At 54.8% G+C, this 17,569-nt stretch overlaps 3 protein-coding genes across 3 annotated transcripts; 1 reads left to right on the top strand and 2 right to left on the bottom strand.

Annotated features, from left to right (window-relative positions):
- The first annotated feature begins 5,145 nt into the window (after positions 1-5,145).
- Positions 5,146-7,680, top strand: LAMTOR4 (late endosomal/lysosomal adaptor, MAPK and MTOR activator 4). The gene is made up of 4 exons (XM_040972915.1): positions 5,146-5,221; positions 5,605-5,685; positions 6,950-7,067; positions 7,346-7,680. The coding sequence occupies exons 1-4, from the start codon at positions 5,219-5,221 to the stop codon at positions 7,441-7,443; spliced, it is 300 nt and encodes a 99-aa protein (XP_040828849.1). The 5' UTR covers positions 5,146-5,218; the 3' UTR covers positions 7,444-7,680.
- A 232-nt stretch (positions 7,681-7,912) lies between these two features.
- On the bottom strand, positions 7,913-11,887 carry TRAPPC14 (trafficking protein particle complex subunit 14). Its single transcript, XM_040972914.1, has 11 exons — positions 11,366-11,887; positions 11,162-11,257; positions 10,934-11,063; positions 10,725-10,811; positions 10,478-10,598; positions 10,243-10,390; positions 10,031-10,113; positions 9,775-9,938; positions 9,138-9,292; positions 8,772-8,965; positions 7,913-8,673 (listed from the first exon to the last, which is right to left on the bottom strand). The coding sequence occupies exons 1-11, from the start codon at positions 11,771-11,773 to the stop codon at positions 8,520-8,522; spliced, it is 1,740 nt and encodes a 579-aa protein (XP_040828848.1). The 5' UTR covers positions 11,774-11,887; the 3' UTR covers positions 7,913-8,519.
- A 541-nt stretch (positions 11,888-12,428) lies between these two features.
- GAL3ST4 (galactose-3-O-sulfotransferase 4) lies at positions 12,429-16,222 on the bottom strand. The gene is made up of 3 exons (XM_040973835.1): positions 16,083-16,222; positions 15,595-15,901; positions 12,429-13,497 (listed from the first exon to the last, which is right to left on the bottom strand). The coding sequence occupies exons 1-3, from the start codon at positions 16,205-16,207 to the stop codon at positions 12,478-12,480; spliced, it is 1,452 nt and encodes a 483-aa protein (XP_040829769.1). The 5' UTR covers positions 16,208-16,222; the 3' UTR covers positions 12,429-12,477.
- Between the last annotated feature and the right edge of the window lie 1,347 nt (positions 16,223-17,569).

The raw sequence follows: 17,569 nt of genomic DNA, 5'->3' as shown, positions 1-17,569 counted from the left end.
ATGAACCAACTGATGAAACATTTCTCTCACACTCTCACTCCACCTTTCAAATAAATAACTAGATTTTTAAAAAACAATCGGCTGAGACCCTGAATCAGCTGAAAAGGGTCAGTCTTCTGGGGCTGTGGAGTTTGGGGTGCAAGGCTGGGTGGCAGGGATTTACTCTTAACAACAGAAGTGTTAAAAGGTTGTTAGGGATAAATAGTAAATTAGTGTCTAGAGGTGAGACTACTTAAACATAATAGTAGTAGGAATGCAAGAGTGCTGAGTAGTGATAAGGGGGTTTCTTAACTGTAAGCATAACCGCTATACTTGGCTTCTATAATCGTTGCTTGGCTTTGCTGCATAAAGAGCAGGACTGACGCCATGATGGGCCAAAGGTCTGGGAGCAGGCCTAAGTTTCACTTCACTTCAAAGTCTCATTTTTCTCAGAGTGATGGAGTGGGCAGCGGGAACGACCTTAGAGATGGGCCATCAGGGGCATCACACGTCTGCAAATGGCATGTAGTCTGCACTGATACGGGTTGCATGGGAATGTGGCCTAGACCGGTACAAGTTATATGTGACCAAGATAAGAACTGCTTGCTGGAGACATGTTGTATGTGACTAGGAGGGAATAAAAACAGTCTACAAGAGACAAACAGGATCCTTGTCAAGACTCCACTGTGATGGGTGAGACACGGACCCCAGCTCGAGCTAGCAATTAAGTTTCTTTGCTTTTGCATTGTTGCACGTGGAACCTGTCTGCGCGTGGTTCGGGGATCTTTTGGATCTAACAGGGGCAAGTTCTGTTGAGCTAGACGGCAGAACCACCAACAGAATGCAAGATCCGGGACAGGGAGTGGGTCCAGTAGGGAAACTGTGGACACCTCTGATGGGCTGCAACTCCCACTGGTGAGCATAAGAACCAGAACAGAGGGTGGCTTGGCTAGACAGGCAGTGGCACCTACTGGCATGAGTGTGGCCTGGAGGGTGAAATTGGTTGGGTTGAGTTAGGCTTCAATGCCCAACAATGTGTACAGAGATCTGATGAGATATGGGACAGACTGGACCAGTTCACTGCACATGTTGGCAGGCAGAGGAACCAGGGCTGGGGGCCGGCCCAGTAGGGTTACTGGGGATCATGGTGACTGTGCTGCAGCTCCCCCTGGTGTACGTGGTGGCCAAGTGTGTGTGATGAGGAGCGCTGGGCTGGGCCTCAGCACCATAGGTTTGCATAGAGGAAGCTGAGGAAGGAGGGCAGAACAAATTGATAACTACCCTAGTGAAGCTTGACAGAAAATTTCTGGGTGAATGGAAACCCTGAGGTGGATTAAGTCAGCCAATTGACCTTGAAGGATTTCCTCATCCTTTGCTATGCAAGATCAACAGCATTTCAGAACTATTGAAACCACTTGAACTGAATCCTCAGAACATGCTCCTCAATGGGGACCCTGGAATGACATAAGGTGGCCATTTCCCATCCCCAGGTCCTGAGGCGGTTGCTAGGCTGGGTGCGGTTCCTTCCCTTCCAATTACCCCGATCCCCAAGGAAGAAGAAAAGGAAAATGTGTAAGCAACAGTCTCACGCACCTTCCCCTAATTCTCAACTATGTAAATATCATCAAACATAAAATGAGTAAAAGGGTGGAGGATCCGAGTGGCTCACATCCGTATTTCGCCTCCTCCAGTCACGTACACACATTTCACATACAAACACTGCCCACGCTGATTTTTACTTAACATAGTTTTTAAAACTTAACTTATTGCAAAAATTTGACCTTATGCACCCACGAGGGAGGCCAGAAACAGGTTCTTCAGCTCCTGGCTTCAGATCAGCTCAGCTCCAGACTTGGAGGCCTTAGGGAAGTGAATTATTGGATGGAAGAGTCTCTCTCTCTCTCTCTCTGTAAATCTACCTGTCAAATAATAGTAATAGTAAATCTTTAAAAATACACTCAAGACAGAAAACTTGGTTTTGTTTATCAGTTGATTTATCCAGCATCAAATTACATTTCAATAAAAAAACCAATAAGGACAAGTATACCGGAGGGCAAAAGAAAATACTTGCAAAAATTCTATGCATTGTTCACTGAAAATTCTTGCATAAATAAGAGGAAGAAAAGCTACCACATTCTCTCAAGACTGTTCATCTTTTCACAGTTGTAACTGAACCTGAAGTTAAGGACAGCTTTTCATGTTAAATGTCTTTGGGCATGCTTGGGATAACTTGAACATGTAAAATGTTTAACATGACAATTCAGGTTTTGTCACTTGTTAATGTGGCTTATTAAAGTTGGGTTGAAAGCAACATTTCCCCTAACTTCTTGCAACAAAATCAACTTTTTTTTTTTTAAGATTTATTTTTTTTCTCTCTTCTTTTTTATTATTATTATTATTATTATTTTATTACATTGCATCATGAGACACAGTTTTACAGGCACTGGGATTCCCCCCTCCCCTCCCCAAAACCCGCTCCCCCCCCCCCATGGTGGATTCTTCCATCTTGTTTAGAGCCTTACAATTTTACAATTCTTTGATGTAGATCAGAAGCAGTCTACTCATATCGAAAATCAACTTTTTTTTTAAAGATTTATTTTTATTATTTTTGTATTGGAAAGGCGGTTATACAGAGAGGAGAGACAGAGAGGAAGATCTTCCGTCCGATGATTCACTCCCCAAGTGAGCGCAACGGCCGATGCTATGCCGATCCGAAGCCAGGAGCCCCTTCCGGGTCTCCCACGCGGGTGCAGGGTCCCAAAGCTTTGGGCCGTCCTCGACTGCTTTCCCAGGCCACAGGCAGGGAGCTGGAAGGGAAGCGGGGCTGCCGGGTTTAGAACCGGCGCCCATATGGGATCCCGGGCATGCAAGGCAAGGACCTTAACCACTGCGCCACCGCGCCAGGCACAACAAAATCAACTTTTAACTCCATTTTCTATAAACTTCTTTTCTAAAAATAAAGCTTCTTCTTTAAAAATAAAGCTTTATTTCTTATTTTTATTGCAAGGCAGATTTACAGAGAGAAGGAGAGACAGAAAGATCCTTAACTCACTGTGCCACAACATCCACTTCCAGGTCATTTGTCTATTCCCTTTAAAACAAGAATTTCTTGCATCTCACACACAAACTCATTATTATCCCCTCAAACAGCCCAACAACTCCACACCTGCCTTTCCTAGTTCTCTTAACACCCTCATCTCCATTCAGCTCTTCCTGGAGAATACAGTGGTGACATCCCTCACTGCTTTTAGAGGAGGTTGGTGAACAAACAATTGTGGTTAAGCACTACACTAGTGATAGGAGTCCTTTATATCTCTAGAACAAAGTTGAGTGTGTGTTAGTAGTGACGAAGGGAATAAATGTGAGGCATTGCCGAGAGAGAAAAAGGTTAGGCTTGTTTGCAAATTGCTTCGACAAGGTGGAGTTGGCCAACTTTTGCTGCTGAATGCATGTGAACAAAAGTTGTCTCACATTTCAGAATTCACTCTCAGCACCATGAAAGGTGGCAAAGTCTCCCCTAAAATAGAAAGGAATCCTGGAAGTGGGGGACGCGGGGTAACAGAAAAATTATTATTCAGTGTGTATGTCAGCAGCGTTCCATTTAGTGATATAGGTGTTTTTCCAAGAGGGTCCAGGTTTTTAACTTCAAAGAACTTCAGCAGCTTATCTTCAAGTGCCAGACAAAAGAGCATTCTCTGATCACTTAGCAGAACCTTCCTGCCCCAGGCGCACACCTCACCCCTCTGGTCTCTGCTCTACTGTCCTCTTCATCAGAAAGAACATCTGATATAAAAATAACACATCCACCCACCACCACCCTGATTCTGTGTTTTGTGCTTTTTAGGCAAGCACAACACATACAAGAGAGAAAACCCACAAAATATTTCAGCAGCTCACCGAATCTTCCCTCCAAACATTTGTGGAATGTCAGCTTCAGGAAGCTTCCTTCTTACTCACTTCTTTCTTCCCAGTTTGTAATATTACAGATTTGTTTGGCCTGTTTTTATAGATGTATGAGGTTTATAATAATACAAATTTTTATTATTATAATTATAAACCTAATAAGAAACTCATAAACCTAAACTAGTTTTATTTTACTTTACTGTTTTGTAAGTTTTTCTTGCCGGAAAATGTTCAGTCTTGCAGGTTGTCCGGCCAAGTCCTGCTCCATGGGCCCTTCACCCATGACGTTCCTGACCCTCCAGCTGCCCTCTTGGCCTTCCACATCCCACCGTCGCAACCCCACCGGCCCCTCCCCAGGACCCATCCGGGGATCCCTCCTTGGCCAAGAGAGGTGGATGGAGGACAACTGAGTTCCTCACCGCCTGGGATGGCCCATGTGCTCGGTCCCCAGTCACCCAACGGGAGCCAGGGCTGGCCTCTGGGCTCCTGGCGCAGCGGGCGAGGCTGTCTGGGGAGTGAATACTAGTGGGTGCAAGATCTCGCTCTCTTTGTCATTTTAAAAAATACACATATATAAATATATTTATATTTGTTATATATATATATATATTTTTTAATTGGAAAGGCAGATATACAAAGAGGAGAAGCAGAGAGAAAGATCTTCCATCTGATGATTCACTCCCCAAGCGACCGCAACGGCTAGAGCTGAGCTGATCCGAAGCCAGGAGCCAGAAACCTCTTCAGGGTCTCCCATGCAGGTGCAGGGTCCTAAGGCTTTGGGCCGTCCTCGACTGCTTTCCCAGGCCACAAGCAGGGAGCTGGATGGGACGTGGGGCCGCCAGGATTAGGACCAGGATTCCGGTCCTAAAATATGGGATCCCGGTGCATGCAAGATGAGGACTTTGGCTGCTAGGCTACCACGCTGGACCTTCTGCTTTATAAATAAATTTTACAAAAAGGTTGTTGGTAATTTTTGTGAGAGTTTTTATTTTATGATTATTTTTAAATTTTAAGCAGCGTTTGAATAACTTTTCCCATGTACTTTACAATCTCTCAGGAACAAAGGCTAAAACCTACGGGACGACTCTACCCTGGCCACTAGTAGGCAGTGTAAGGCAGGTGGACAAGGGACTCACCGGCGCGCGCATGCGCACACCCACAGCCCCGCTCCATTGGGGCGCTTCCAGCAGCGACCAATCCGCGCGGCTGATTCAGTTTGATGACGCAGCCACGCTCCAACCACGCGGGGGGCGGGGCGGAGCACGTGACCCGGGCCTGGAGCCGGAAGTCTCCGCGGCACCTTTGGCAGGCGGCTTGCCCGGCTCCTAGAACTGCGATGGTGAGTGAGGGCGCATGCGCAGGAGGGAGCGCCCCGGGCCGGTGTCCTGCTCCCCTGGCCTTTGGTTGCCCCCTCCCGGATCCGTTCCTTGTCGCTCACCTCCCGTCGGCCCCAAAACGGAGAGGGAACGAGGGAGGGGAAGCACAGTGGCGCGGAGGGCTGGAGGAGGGATCCCCGGGTGGGTGTTCAGGGTCCTGGGGAGGGGCCGGTGGGGTTGCGACGGTGGGATGTGGAAGGCCGAGAGGGCAGCTGGAGGTCGGGAACGTCATGGGTGAAGGGCCCAGAGGGAGCCTGGAGCCGTGGTCCAGGGACTTGGCCGGACAAGGATGTGGAGGGCCCCGCGCCCCAGCTCCCTTCTCACTGCCTGCATCTTTACCCCGCAGACGTCTGCACTGACCCAGGGGCTGGAGCGAATCCCAGACCAGCTGGGCTACCTGGTGCTGAGCGAAGGTGCAGTGCTGGCGGTGCGTTCTGGGAAAGGGAGGGAGGGTCCCCGAGCACAGCTGGCCGTTTGGCTTCCCTTGTCCCCTGTTCTGGGCCTTTGACTAGGAATCCTGCCTGGCAGAGGAAGCTTTCAGTTCTTGGTCGGTTTTGGGTCTGTCCTCTGCTTTGCACTGAAACAAGTTCCCATGTCACATGACTTCGTTTCTGCATAACTTTCTCTCTAGTGGCTCTTATTCCGTGGCACTGAATGGGGATAGCTCTCTCTGGACCCGTTTACTCTAGGTAGAAATGCAAGGCTTTGGCTATAAGGGTGAAAACAATGTGGCCACGCCTTACTGAGGGAGCTGAGATGGATTCAGCTGTGTAGGGCAGCTTTCTAGGAGATGTGCAGCCCAGCTTACAGGAAGGACGGTCGTAAACCAGCAGAGTATTCAGCGTGGGGAAGTGCACGCCGCCTGGCTCCTTCCTGAGGAGGGTTTGTGTTGAAAAGATTTAGGAGGGAGACCAGAATGAAGTGAAAGGGTCCCACTGGGGAGGCTTCAAGGCCACGATGCTAACCCCTTTGGACTTTACCTCGAGAGTCGTGGAGACCGTGATGATTTTCCACAGAAAGCTGACTCAGTGAAGATGGCTGAGCAGAATTATTGTGTTGGTGTGAACAGAGTGCTGGCAGCGGGGTGCTGAATCTGGGCTGGTGGTGGAGGAATCTGCATCCTGGCAGTGACTGGGTGACTAAGGAGGCCTGACTGGATACAGAATAGCAGTGAACAGCAGCTGTTCTGGTTCAGTGGAAGCCTCGCCAGCCTGTAAACAGTGGTTGTCTCAAATTGACAGATGAGAAATCTTAGGTACAGAATGTCAAAGGACCGAGGGAACTAAAAGTCACCGAGTGGGGGCTTCTGTCAGCTCGGCAGGAGGAAGTGGAGACTCACTGGAAAAGGGGAAGTCATGGCAACCGGGAGGGAGGGGGTAGGTGTTGGGGAGCAGGCATGGGTGTAGGTCAGAAAAGCTGTGACAGGTCAGTGGCCAGTTGCTGATTCTGGAGAATGTGTGTGTCAGATGGGTGGAACAGGGCAGACAGTCCAGGTCCAGGGTGCTAGAGGAAGGCCCAGTGTAGCAGGATGGCACCGTTACAGGCAAGTCCTAGGGCCTTTCATTTGGCAGATAGACAAGGGAAATGTCAGGGAGATATACAACGTGCAGGAGACAGAGGGGGCAGGCCTGGGACTTCAGTCCAGGTCTGTGCCTTCACCGCTGCCACCCACCCTCCTGCTCCGTGTACAGTCATCCGGGGACCTCGAGAACGATGAGCAGGCAGCCAGTGCCATCTCCGAGCTGGTCAGCACGGCCTGTGGCTTCCGGCTGCACCATGGCATGAATGTACCCTTCAAGCGTCTGTCTGGTGAGCCCCCGCTCCTGCCTGTGGGGGTGGGGGTACTTGCAGGGGCTTCTTAGGGAAGAACCCCATCTCCTTCCCACCATCCCACACCTGGTCCAGCTACTTCCTTCCCCTGAGAACCGAGCTCTGACGAAGCAGCATTCAGAAGGGATTGAACACACAGGCCTTTCGTCTTCCGATCCCAGCCTCGTTTGTGTGCAGCCCCATGGCGGCCGTGGCACACACTCACTCTGTGTTCCCTTCCCTCCCCTGGGGCGGGGGAAGGTGTGTCTTCCCTCCAGTGGTCTTTGGAGAGCACACGCTGCTGGTGACCGTGTCGGGACAGAGGGTGTTTGTGGTGAAGAGGCAGAACCGAGGCCGGGAGCCCATTGACGTCTGAGCCCACCCAGGCGTGAGGGTCCAAGCAGTGGATGGGGGCCGCTGGCCATGACGTGGCTGATGCTCGAGTCCTCTGCCTCCCTCTTGGCTTACTGCTAGAACCAAGGTCTTTTGCTCAGCCACCTCCCCACGCCTACCTGGAAAGGCGGCAGACCCGAGATTGCGGTGTTTAGGAGGCTCGCAGCAATGGCGTCTCCGTTGTTCTTCCCTCCCTCCCAATAAACTTGAGTTTCCTGTTCTTAGGCCTGGGGATGTGTGCCTGGTCGGGGGAGGCTATAACAGGATGGGGGATCTACACCCAGGTCTGTCTGCTGCTGTCCATGGTTACTGCTGGATACCTTAGCCCAGAGTGGTGGCCACCTCGGTGTCTGTTGGGCAGTAGGTAGGGCATGGAGGCCTTTGAAGGCTTGTGGGAGGGAATCCTTCTATGCCCCTGGAGTCTCTGCACCTTCCAGCAACACACACAACCATTCTGCTCCCTCCTGGACAGTCATTTAATAGGCTCACTTCAGTTGGAAGTAGTGGTTGGAGAATAAGTTACAGGGACCAAGGAAAATAAAAAGGCAAAAAAAGAAAAAAAGAGAAAAAAACAAAAAACCACAACTTAAAGTGCTTCAGGCTGGCTGCCAACGTAAACATGAGGGGCAGGAGGAGGCCACCTCACTGTCTCCCCAGCCCCTGAGACAAGAGAGTCATTGTCAAGGCCCCTTACCATCACCACCCTCTAATGTGGGCCCTCTGAGTGGGAGGGAGGGAGTGTCGGGGGGCAAGAAGGAACAGGAGAATGAGAAAATACCTTGTAAACGTAGAACCAGGGTGGGGTGGAGGCAGGGGAGCTCCTGGCGCCCTTGCCCTGGCCTGGGGTGGGACCGGCCCCCCAGGTCCTTGGGCAATACTATTGGCTTAATGCTGTGGCCACACGGGCCAGTTCCCGCCTCGCCCTAGGCCCTGGTCAGCAGACACAGACAAGCGGCCCCATGGGGCCTCTCTGTCCACCCTGGGAGGCATCCCAGGGCAGCCGGGGCCCTGCAGCGCCTCAGGCTTCTGGAGTGTAAGCGGGGGCAGAGTTGCACAGTGCTACTTGACGGGCTCCACCACCAGGACCTTGCACTCGCGCTTGGCAATCTTGTCCAGAGAGAGCACAGCCTTGTCTGGGGGCAGGTAGAGAGGGCGGCCCACGGGGGAGGCCACAGGGGGCGTGATTGCCCGTCGCTCCATCACGCTGCCAGACCTGAGAGAAGGTACCAAGAGGCCATGGGCCATGTTCAGACCCTCGCCCATCCCCATGCCCAGCTGTTGGCCAGTGTCGTGCCCAACCCAATACTGTACCTCATGAGGTGGCTGCGGGAAGGCTGTTGGTGGGAGAAGGACTGAGAGCGACCCAGGCTGGCCTGGTGTCTCTCCACCAGGTCCCGGACGGCAGGGCTGCTAGGGCTACTCTTGCGGGACAGGGGCCGGGCCTCGGGCGGCGGGTGGGACACACTGGCAGTGAACTGCAGCTTCAGCTTCATGTGCTGGCTCAGCTGGGGAAGGGGGCACATCAGCCTGGTGGCCTGACCACCAGGGCCTACACCTCCTCCTGGGTGACCTGTGGGTCACCGTGCTTGGTTTTCTAGTGTAGGCCCTGATGTCTTCCCACCACAGAAGCAAGGGCCCTGACTCCCCCCACCCCAGCATCCCACGGCACCAGCTCACCTCAAAGAGCCCTGCCCTCAGCGCCTGGAAAGCCACACTGAAGGTGAGTGCGCTGCCCTTGCGGGAGAAGCCCAGGTTGTTGAGGGGCGTGTGACAGACAATGGAGTCCAGCGCTGCCTGCATGGCCCGGCGCTCCTCCTCACACAGCTGCTTTCCTGGGGGCGGAAATGGGGACCAGTCAACCCTAGACAGCATGCCTCTGTTCCCAAGGGAATTTCACTGTTTCATGGGATCCTCGTAAACTGAAAAAAGTGTTGGCTTTTGCCAGCAGTCATATATGATAAGCATAGTGATCCATTTGTCCTCTTTTAGAGAGACTGGGCCCAGAGAGGTTAGGTAACTAGCCTAGGATCACACAGCCAGCACATGAGAGATGGAACTCACACCAGAGGATGATGCTTCTGTGTCTGCACTTAAGGTCGTGCAACCACACAGACCGCAGCAGCGCAAGCCCCTCTGCCTCTCAGCCCCATGATGCTGAGGAGAGCATCCAGGTCCAGGGCCCCAGCCAGCTGCCACACGCCTCGTGCGGCAGTGGGGCTGGCACCAGGTCTGAGCTGCATCTACCGGCTTCCCTCTACAATTTCATCCGTCCCTCCCATTCTGGGACGAGGCCCCAGCCGGGCAGCTGACCCACCGGCCTGTGCGTGCTCTGGGGTCCACACGAGCCTCACAGCAAGGAAGTCTTGCAGATTGTTGAGTAGCGTGTAGGTGACAGTGAAACGCTCGTAGGTCCGAACGGGGGACTCACAAGAAGCGGTCATCACAAAGCATGGACGGTCCAGTCGGACACTGGGCAGGCTGGGAGCGCAGTGAGAGAGGGCAGCCGTGAGGGCGTGGGAGGCAGCAGGGGTGTGGGGGATGGTGCCTGGCTGGGAAGCCTGCACACTCACCGGTAGTGGGTGTAGATGCTCTGGGTGAACGGCAGCTTCGGGGTGGACCACTGGACCACAGCAATCAGGGGAACCTCCAGGCCCTGTGGAAGGGGCCAAGGGAACCGCCATGTGTCAGTGTCCCCTCCTGGCTCTCCTCAACCCCCCCACCTTCACCTCCCTCTCCCATTTTTTCATTCTTTTCCCCTCAACACACCCATGCTTGCACTCACCTCCTTGGCCCCTGGAGGGGGCTGCTCATCCCCTCTCAGTTGAAACAGGAAGTTGTGTTCTTCCAGGGCACTGAGTGAGCAGGGGAAACAGCCAGAGGTGCTGGGCAGCCGGCAGAAGGAGCCCATGGAGACCTCCCCAGACTGGTGACTGGTTCCGAGGGGCAGAGAACAGAACGTGATGCCCCCAGCCTGGGCTCACCCTGCCCCCCACCCCTGTCCCACCCAGGGACCTCACCACACGTTGTCCACCAGCAGCACGGAGCCATCGGGCATGACAGGTAGATAACTGGCGTTGAAGTTGGGGAGGATTCGGACATCCCAAATGGAGATCTCCTCCTGGGAGGAGCTGTTGAGCACTGTGGGAGGTAACCAGGCCCACTCAGAACGGTCAACTCTGAAGGAAAGGAACTGATTCCCACCTGCCCCCAAATTACTGCCACCCCTGGCCCGCCACCCCAACTTGAGCCGGCTGGTCTGCTCACCCTTGAGCACTGTCAAGTGCTTCCCAGCCACAGTGAACTGCCGGCATCTCAGAACGGGAGGGGGCAGCAGAGTCAGCAGGGTGCTCACTGCAGGAGAGGGAGAGATGAGGAGGAAGGTCTGGCGTGGCCTCGCCTCCCACCCGCAGCTCTCACTCTCTTCTCCACCGCACCCCAGCCCCCAGCCTCTTTCCCGTGTGTTCTCCTCCCACCTTGGGCCTTGAAGGCGCTCTGCTCCCCCCGGAAGGTCTCCCCAGGAGACCGGGTCTGCAGCAAGCGCAGGTAGCCTTGGTCTCTGACCTCGGGTGCCTCCACCTCCCGCTTCCACACGGTCACTACAATCTGGACAGAGGGGACACACGGGACCCCGAGTCAAGAGTCGAGACAGACAGAAGGCGCAGCCTTTCTTGATAGGGCGTCTGAATTCGGGTGGCTCTTACCTTGGCCTTCGGTGTCCCTGGGGGCAGTCTATCCAGCGAGACAGTGAGTGGGAAGATGACCTCATCTGTGGACACGATTGGTTCCTCCACAGGCAGCTGGGATGGTGGAAGGCGGTGAAGAGGTCAGGGAGGGACCACGGTGGTCCCTTTAACATGCGCATAGCCTGTCTTCCCCACCCCCGTCTCCCCACCCCAGCTCCTCACCGTGGTCGCTCCCCCTGAGGTAGCAGGGCCCGGGCCATGGGTGAGAAGGGGGCTGCAGCCTCGGAACACACCCCCTCCACCTCCGGGATCCCCTCCTCCCGGGGGCTCGGGATCCTGGTCGCCGGTGCCACCGCCCCCCGACACTCCACCTCCGGCGCTGACCGAGGCCAGGGCGGCCAGGGCGGTGGCCAGTTCTGCCCAGGCCCCTCGGGAACCAGGGCCTCCTCCGGCGTTGGAGCCCGCGCCGCTCCGGCAGCGCAGCACCAGCAGGAAGCGGACAGTCTCCCCCAGGTAGAGATGATTGCGGCGGGGCAGCGCCCGGTACCGGCCCGGGTCTCCCGCCAGCTCGGCGCGCGGCGGCAGCGGCACAGCCGGGAAGTACATCGAGTAGTCACACTGGGACTCCATGGAGTGACGAGGACGGGGACGCGGCGGAGGAGGACAGGGGGCCCCGCTGGGGTCGGGGCAGGAGCGGCCCACAAGATCGGTCCGGCCCGGGGGGACCCGGAACCGCGGACCCCGCGACACCGAATGACTGGGGAGAGACCGGAAGCGGAAGGGAGGGGGCGGGGCCTCCGGCGTCCCGGCCTCTGGGTGGCCGCGCAGGGAGGCGAGGGCGGGCGCCGGGCTGCGCCTGGACGCAGGCAGGGATGAGGGAGGAGACCCGGCGATGGAAAGAATTCCTTGCACCTTTCCTGGTCCCGAGAGCTTTTCTGCAATTCCCTCCCCCTTCAGCCGTCCGCAAGCCAAGTGGAAGTTTCAAGTTATTTATTCATTTAACAAACATTTGGTAGTGCCCAGTAACAAATCTTTACAACTCGTCAGTTTCCAAAGGGCTCACTCCATCTTTTTTGCTTCTCCGGAGGGATGGCAGGAGGAAAGGGGCTGGCTTTTGCAGAGTACCACCAGGACCTGCGTTGGGACAGTGAGTGGGTGAGGGCAGTCCTGCTGAGAGCCCTACGGAGGGTCCTCTGTGGGCAAAGGCTGGAAGATGACCGGAGCCTTGCAGACATCAGGACAAAGTTCTGTCCAGTCTGCACCTGACTGCTGCACTCAGCACCCGTGCCCCCTGCTAACTTAAGGGCTCTTACCTGGGGGATCTCTAGAGGTGTCTATGGGGCCAGTAGCCTGGCTGTCTTGAGGGGCACCGAGACCGTAGGGGGAAATTGCTTGGCAGCCAGCTTGTCTTTGTACTGGAGTTCAGGGGTGGCCAGGCGTTCACACTCCTCCTGGTCACCGGGGCTCAGCCCACTCCGAAGTCTGTAGCCTAAAACCTTGGCTGACCCAAACTGGAAGGGGCGGAAACGCCGGTCAGAGATGTATTTGGGGTCTAAAGCCTCACCCCCTTCAAGGCAACGTTTAGCTAGGGCCTCCCGGCGGGCCCTGAGCTGGGCCACAGCGCCCTCCAGACGGTTCTGGCCATACTGTTCTATCCGTGCCCACAGGCTGCGGTTGAAGTGGACATAGAGAGCCCAGTCCAGGTGGTTCCAGGCTCGGGCACGAGCGGTCAGTTGGCGCTCCTCAGCCGTCTGTCCACCGTTGCCAGCAGCACCGTGTCCCTGCTCACCTCCAGCCTGGGCATTGTGCACAAAGCCTACCACATCATCCAGACCCCAGCACAGGGCATCCGCCAGTAAAACCAATGACTCGTCAAAGTACTCTGCCACCATGACCAGGTCAAACACAGAGTCTAGCCAAGCCAGACCCCACTGGATGAACGACAAGGACCCCGAGTCTGATGAGGCAGGGCTGGCGGTCCGGCCGTGACCCTCAGCGACAGTGGAGATGGGTTGGAAGACAGCACTGAGGTCCTTGTTCTGAGCTTGAGGGCCAGCGGCAGAAGGCAAGCTGTGCAGCTGGGGGCTGGGGAGAAGAAGATTCTTTCTCTTGGTCCTCATTTCAGGGGGGAAAGGGAGGCCAAAGTCAAACCACAGTAAGTTGCGGGCGTAGTGGTCCCCACGGGCCCCGGGCCGGTAGAATGCCCGAGGATTAGCCAGGAAGGCAGCCAAGGATGGCGCTTTGCGAAAGGCGGACGAGGTAGACTTGTAGTAGGAGAAGGCCGAGCGGGCCAGGGCCGCAGGGTCTCGGACGATGGAAAAGAAGAAGCTGTCAGAAGGCATGACCTGAAGTACCTGCAGAGGACCCAAAGCAGACAGACAGACAGAGCTGGGCTGGGGGGAAGGTAGACACTGGGGATGCTCAGCCTCCTCGCAGCCTGACTGGGGACACCCCTCTGAGCTTTCCTTCCTTTAACTGCCTGGCCTTGAGCAAGTTACTTAACATCACAGACTCAGTGTGCTTATCTGCAAGGTGGGGCTCTTCCCTTGGCCTTGGTCTGTAAAAATCCTCCAGAAGCCAAACTCGATGCTCTCCTTACCAGCAAAGACAGTGTTATCCTCTGCTCAGGAACTGTTTGGTCAGGACTTCAAGGCAGGAACCAGGGGCCAGCCTTGTGGCTAACCAGGCTAATCCTCTACCTGCAAGTGCTGGCATCCCATATGAGTGCTGGTTTGAGTCCTGGCTGCTCCATTTCCCATCCAGCTCTCTGTTTATGACCTGGGAAAGCAGTGGAGGATAATTCAAGTCCTTGGGCCCCTGCACTCACATGAGAAACCCAGAAGAAGCTCCTGGCTCCTGGCTTTAGATGGGCTCATCTCTGGCCATTGCAGCCATTTGGGGAGTGAATCAGTGGATGGAAGATCTTTGAACAAAGAAACAAACAAAAATAGGAAGGACTACTGTTGGGAGAGGGGCAACCATCACAGGCAACCAAAACATGATAGGGAAGAGTAACAATAGGGTTGTCCTAGCATGTGAGGACATCGGTGGGCAGGCTGGGCCAAAGGTGGCTGCAGTACCAGGCATTTTTGAGGCTCCTAGGGCATGCTGGAAAGCAAATGATACCCCCAGAATGGGACGCTGGGAAGCCATGGCTTTTTTGCCCCTAGGACTGGGATATGTGGTTGGACTTCTCAGTGAGAACAGCAGTGGACATCAGGCTGAGCCACATGAGAAAGTATCCCCTGGACTGCCCTGTGAACTGCCTCATAGAAGACCAACAGGAACTGTGAAGAGAACGCTTGGTCTATGGCCATCAGATGGCCTTGAAATAAACCCCAAATCTGCTGTGTGCTAATTGTGTGCCTCTGGGCAGCTGGTTGAATTTTAGTGTCTTTATTCCCTGGGCCCCATTTGCAGATCGTGGTCAACATGGAAGAAAATGGGCCTACCTGAAACATAGTAGATTCTCAGTGAATAATGGTGACAGTTCAAGCACTGTATTTTAGCCACTAGAGAGATGGACCGTAGAGTTGTGCCCTGGCTCCCAGCTCCAGTAAGAGGGGAAGATGAGGGGTGTGTGTGTGTGTAGGTGGTTGTAGCACTCACTGGAATTCTGCTACCTTCATACACTCTTTCTCATATACATCTTTGTCAGTGCTTTGCTCCCTCTGAGAATGCCCCATTGTGTCTCTACAAAGCCACATCTGCCCTTCCTGTCAAAAGTAAACTTTCTAGGGCCGGGTGCGATAGCCTAATGGCTAATCCTTGCCTTGCATGCACCAGGATTCCATATGGGGGCCGGTTCATGTCCCAACTGCTCCACTTCCAATTCTAGCTCCCTGCTTATGGCCTGGGAAAGCAGCAGAAGATGGCCCAAAGCCTTGGGACCCCCTAAACCTGCATAGGGCACCCAGAAGAAGCTACTGATTCCTGGCTTTGGATTGGCTCAATTCCAGCCATAACAGCCACCTGGGAGGAGTAAACCAGCACATGGAAGATCTTTCTCTGTGTCCCTCCTTTTCTCTGTAAATCAGACTTTTCAATAAAAATAAATAATTTTTTTAAGCAGCAACCTTTCTAGAAACCCCTCCTTTTTTGGCGGGAACTCTTCCCCCACGAGTCCAAATATAAACATGTGCATGCGCCAGGGGAGGAGCTGTAACTTTAGAGCAGGTGAATCTGGGTTCAAATCCCAGTGCAGCTGCCTTCGGTTAACAGAGATCACTTGTTTCAATGGAGTAAAAGCTCTTCCATTCTAGTATTCAGAAAATATTCAGTCAAGCCTAGCTCCTGTCCTGTATGTTGGTTTTTCCTCCTATAGGTGCGTGTCTGCGTGAGTGCACAAGTCCATGTGTTCACCTCCCCTAGACTAAGGCCTGCGGCTCCTGGTGTGTGGAAGGGGATGGGGTCAAGACCAGCCCTCCCTCCCTCAGTACACCACCCCTCACCTCTTTTAGGTTGAATCTCATGTGGTGACAGAGGATGTGGAAGGGGGTCTGGCCGCCCACCTTGTCCTGGGGATGGTAGCCTTTGACCCGAGAAGCCTGGAAGAGTCTTGGGTAGCCAAACTGGTAGCGGTCCGGGAGGGCAAAGTGCAGTCCGTGCCGGTCTCCGTAACGATGAAGCAGGTTGAGCACAGAGCTGCTCCCAGATTTATGTGTCTTCAGGAATACGAGTCGCTGCCGGGGCAGGCAGGACGCAGCAGCTGGCTGCGGGGAGCGGGCCCAGGGCTGTCGGAGCTGTAGCCCGGGGAGCCTGGGAAGAGATGGAAGGTGGAGGGGCTAGACCCTCAGTAACAGGTGACTGCTTATTGTAGCGAAAGCACAGCCGGCATGGAGCATCCTCCAAGACCCCTAGGAGCCACAGCCCTAGGTGGGATGGGAAGGAGCAAGTGGGGGGACATCAATCAGGAGGTGGGGATGAGAGGGGAACTCACCTCCTCTGGAAGGGCCCGCCCCAGAGCTGGAGGGCAAATCCGATGGTCATGAACACTCCCAGAGCCACCCCCAGGCTTCGAGGCCCCCAGAGCCGCATGGTCCTGATGGATGTCAGAGGACCCATGTGGCACAGGAGAGGGATGGAACCAGGCCCAAGAGCAGAGGCAGACAGCTTGAGGTAGCCGTGCAGCCGTGGAAGGCACCGATGGGAGCTCGGGGGTCATTCCCCAGGCCTGCTCGCAGCCCTGGTTGAGTCTGCCCCCTGAGTTAGCAGATTTTTGCCTCTGTCAGCGTCTAGAAGGGAAATGAAGGGGGGGAAGGAGGGGAGTCTCAGAGACTGTTCGCTGAAGCTGAGGCGTAATTTAGAGAGGGGACGGGGATGGGGGTCCCTTATACCTAGATCCTTTTAGGGGATTCTCTGGCTCCCCAACTTGCTCTCTGTGCCGTCAGTCTCTTTCTTACTTCTGCTTTTCCCAAATTACCCTTCCCACACACAGTTCTCACAGAATTGCCAAGATTTACAAGAGGAGAAAGACAGAGACTCTGATCATGAACCAAACAGCCAGCCAGAGAGATCAGACTCCTTGAGGCAGGTCAGGACATGGTCTGGCCCTGGGGCTTTCTCCGGAGCCCCTTTGGCTGACACTGGGGGAATCAGGAGCCTTCCTCCAGAGGCAGGCAGGGTCAGGTACCTTGAGAAAATGTGGGTCAGATAGTATGCAGGTCAGGGCTCCCAGGCAGGAAGGAGTTTGGACTCAGATGCATCCGGAGTCCAGAGCCACTGCGGAGGCAGTGTAGACAGAGTCATCTCCCTCCCCTTGCTCAGCATGGGGCAGACTCCCAGTGGTGGGAGGCCAGCTCCCTGGACACACTTTCCAATCCCATCGTTGCACCTGGAGGGGACTGCGGAGGTTCAGTTGGGGAGAAAGAGGTAGAGGAAGAGAGACAGCGGCAGGGGGAGACGCCAGGAGATCAACATCAAAGAAGCCCAAGCACTGAGAGCGGATTCCCAGGGTAGAGTCTGGCCCCACCCCTTCAGATCTCAACTGGCAATCCCAGACCAGGGCCCCCTCCAGCAAGCCCAGATACCTCCACCCTTCGCCAGGCGAGCCAGAGGTGATCCCCGGGAAGAGGAGAACCCATCCTGGCATCACTCCCAATTCCCTCCACCAGCACAGCAGAAGGGGAATCCAGCTGCAGGACTCCCTTATTGTGAATCCTTCATTTCCTCCCATCCATCTCTATTTCTCCGCGCACCCCCCCCCCCACCGCCTCTGTCCCCTCCAGTTTGGGTAATTACTGTCTCCAGCCTTTTGTGGGTCCCCTCTGGGGTTTCTGGGAGCCCTTCCAGTCTCCTCCTGCAGATCCAAACGTTCGTCCGTCTGCCGGCCCCCAGCCTCAGCTGCGCTTGCCCACTCACCAAACCTCAAGGGGAGCAGCAGGGAAATCGGGTCAGGCCTACCCGCCCGCCAGCCCCGGCCACCGC

Source organism: Ochotona curzoniae, unplaced genomic scaffold (genome assembly GCF_017591425.1).
Source record: "Ochotona curzoniae isolate NIBS_2020 unplaced genomic scaffold, NIBS_Ocur_1.0 contig_2321, whole genome shotgun sequence".
NCBI lineage: Eukaryota > Metazoa > Chordata > Mammalia > Lagomorpha > Ochotonidae > Ochotona > Ochotona curzoniae.
The sequence above is the reverse complement of the archived record's forward strand: the minus strand, read 5'-3'. Positions and strand labels throughout refer to the sequence as shown.

What these genes read in the sequence shown, in the direction of transcription:
- LAMTOR4 (XM_040972915.1), top strand. An exon ending in GCGAAGGTGCAGTGCTGGCG is followed by an intron (nt 5,686 to 6,949) that starts GTGCGTTCTGGG and finishes CTCCGTGTACAG; the next exon opens with TCATCCGGGGACCTCGAGAA. An exon ending in ACCCTTCAAGCGTCTGTCTG is followed by an intron (nt 7,068 to 7,345) that starts GTGAGCCCCCGC and finishes TCTTCCCTCCAG; the next exon opens with TGGTCTTTGGAGAGCACACG.
- TRAPPC14 (XM_040972914.1), bottom strand. Translation starts at nt 11,773, where the DNA reads ATGGAGTCCCAGTGTGACTACTCGATGTACTTCCCGGCTGTGCCGCTG. An exon ending in CCTCAGGGGGAGCGACCACG is followed by an intron (nt 11,258 to 11,365) that starts GTGAGGAGCTGG and finishes CCACCATCCCAG; the next exon opens with CTGCCTGTGGAGGAACCAAT. An exon ending in CAGGGACACCGAAGGCCAAG is followed by an intron (nt 11,064 to 11,161) that starts GTAAGAGCCACC and finishes CCCTCTGTCCAG; the next exon opens with ATTGTAGTGACCGTGTGGAA.
- GAL3ST4 (XM_040973835.1), bottom strand. Translation starts at nt 16,207, where the DNA reads ATGGGTCCTCTGACATCCATCAGGACCATGCGGCTCTGGGGGCCTCGA. An exon ending in GGCGGGCCCTTCCAGAGGAG is followed by an intron (nt 15,902 to 16,082) that starts GTGAGTTCCCCT and finishes ATCTCTTCCCAG; the next exon opens with GCTCCCCGGGCTACAGCTCC. An exon ending in TGAGATTCAACCTAAAAGAG is followed by an intron (nt 13,498 to 15,594) that starts GTGAGGGGTGGT and finishes GGTCCTCTGCAG; the next exon opens with GTACTTCAGGTCATGCCTTC.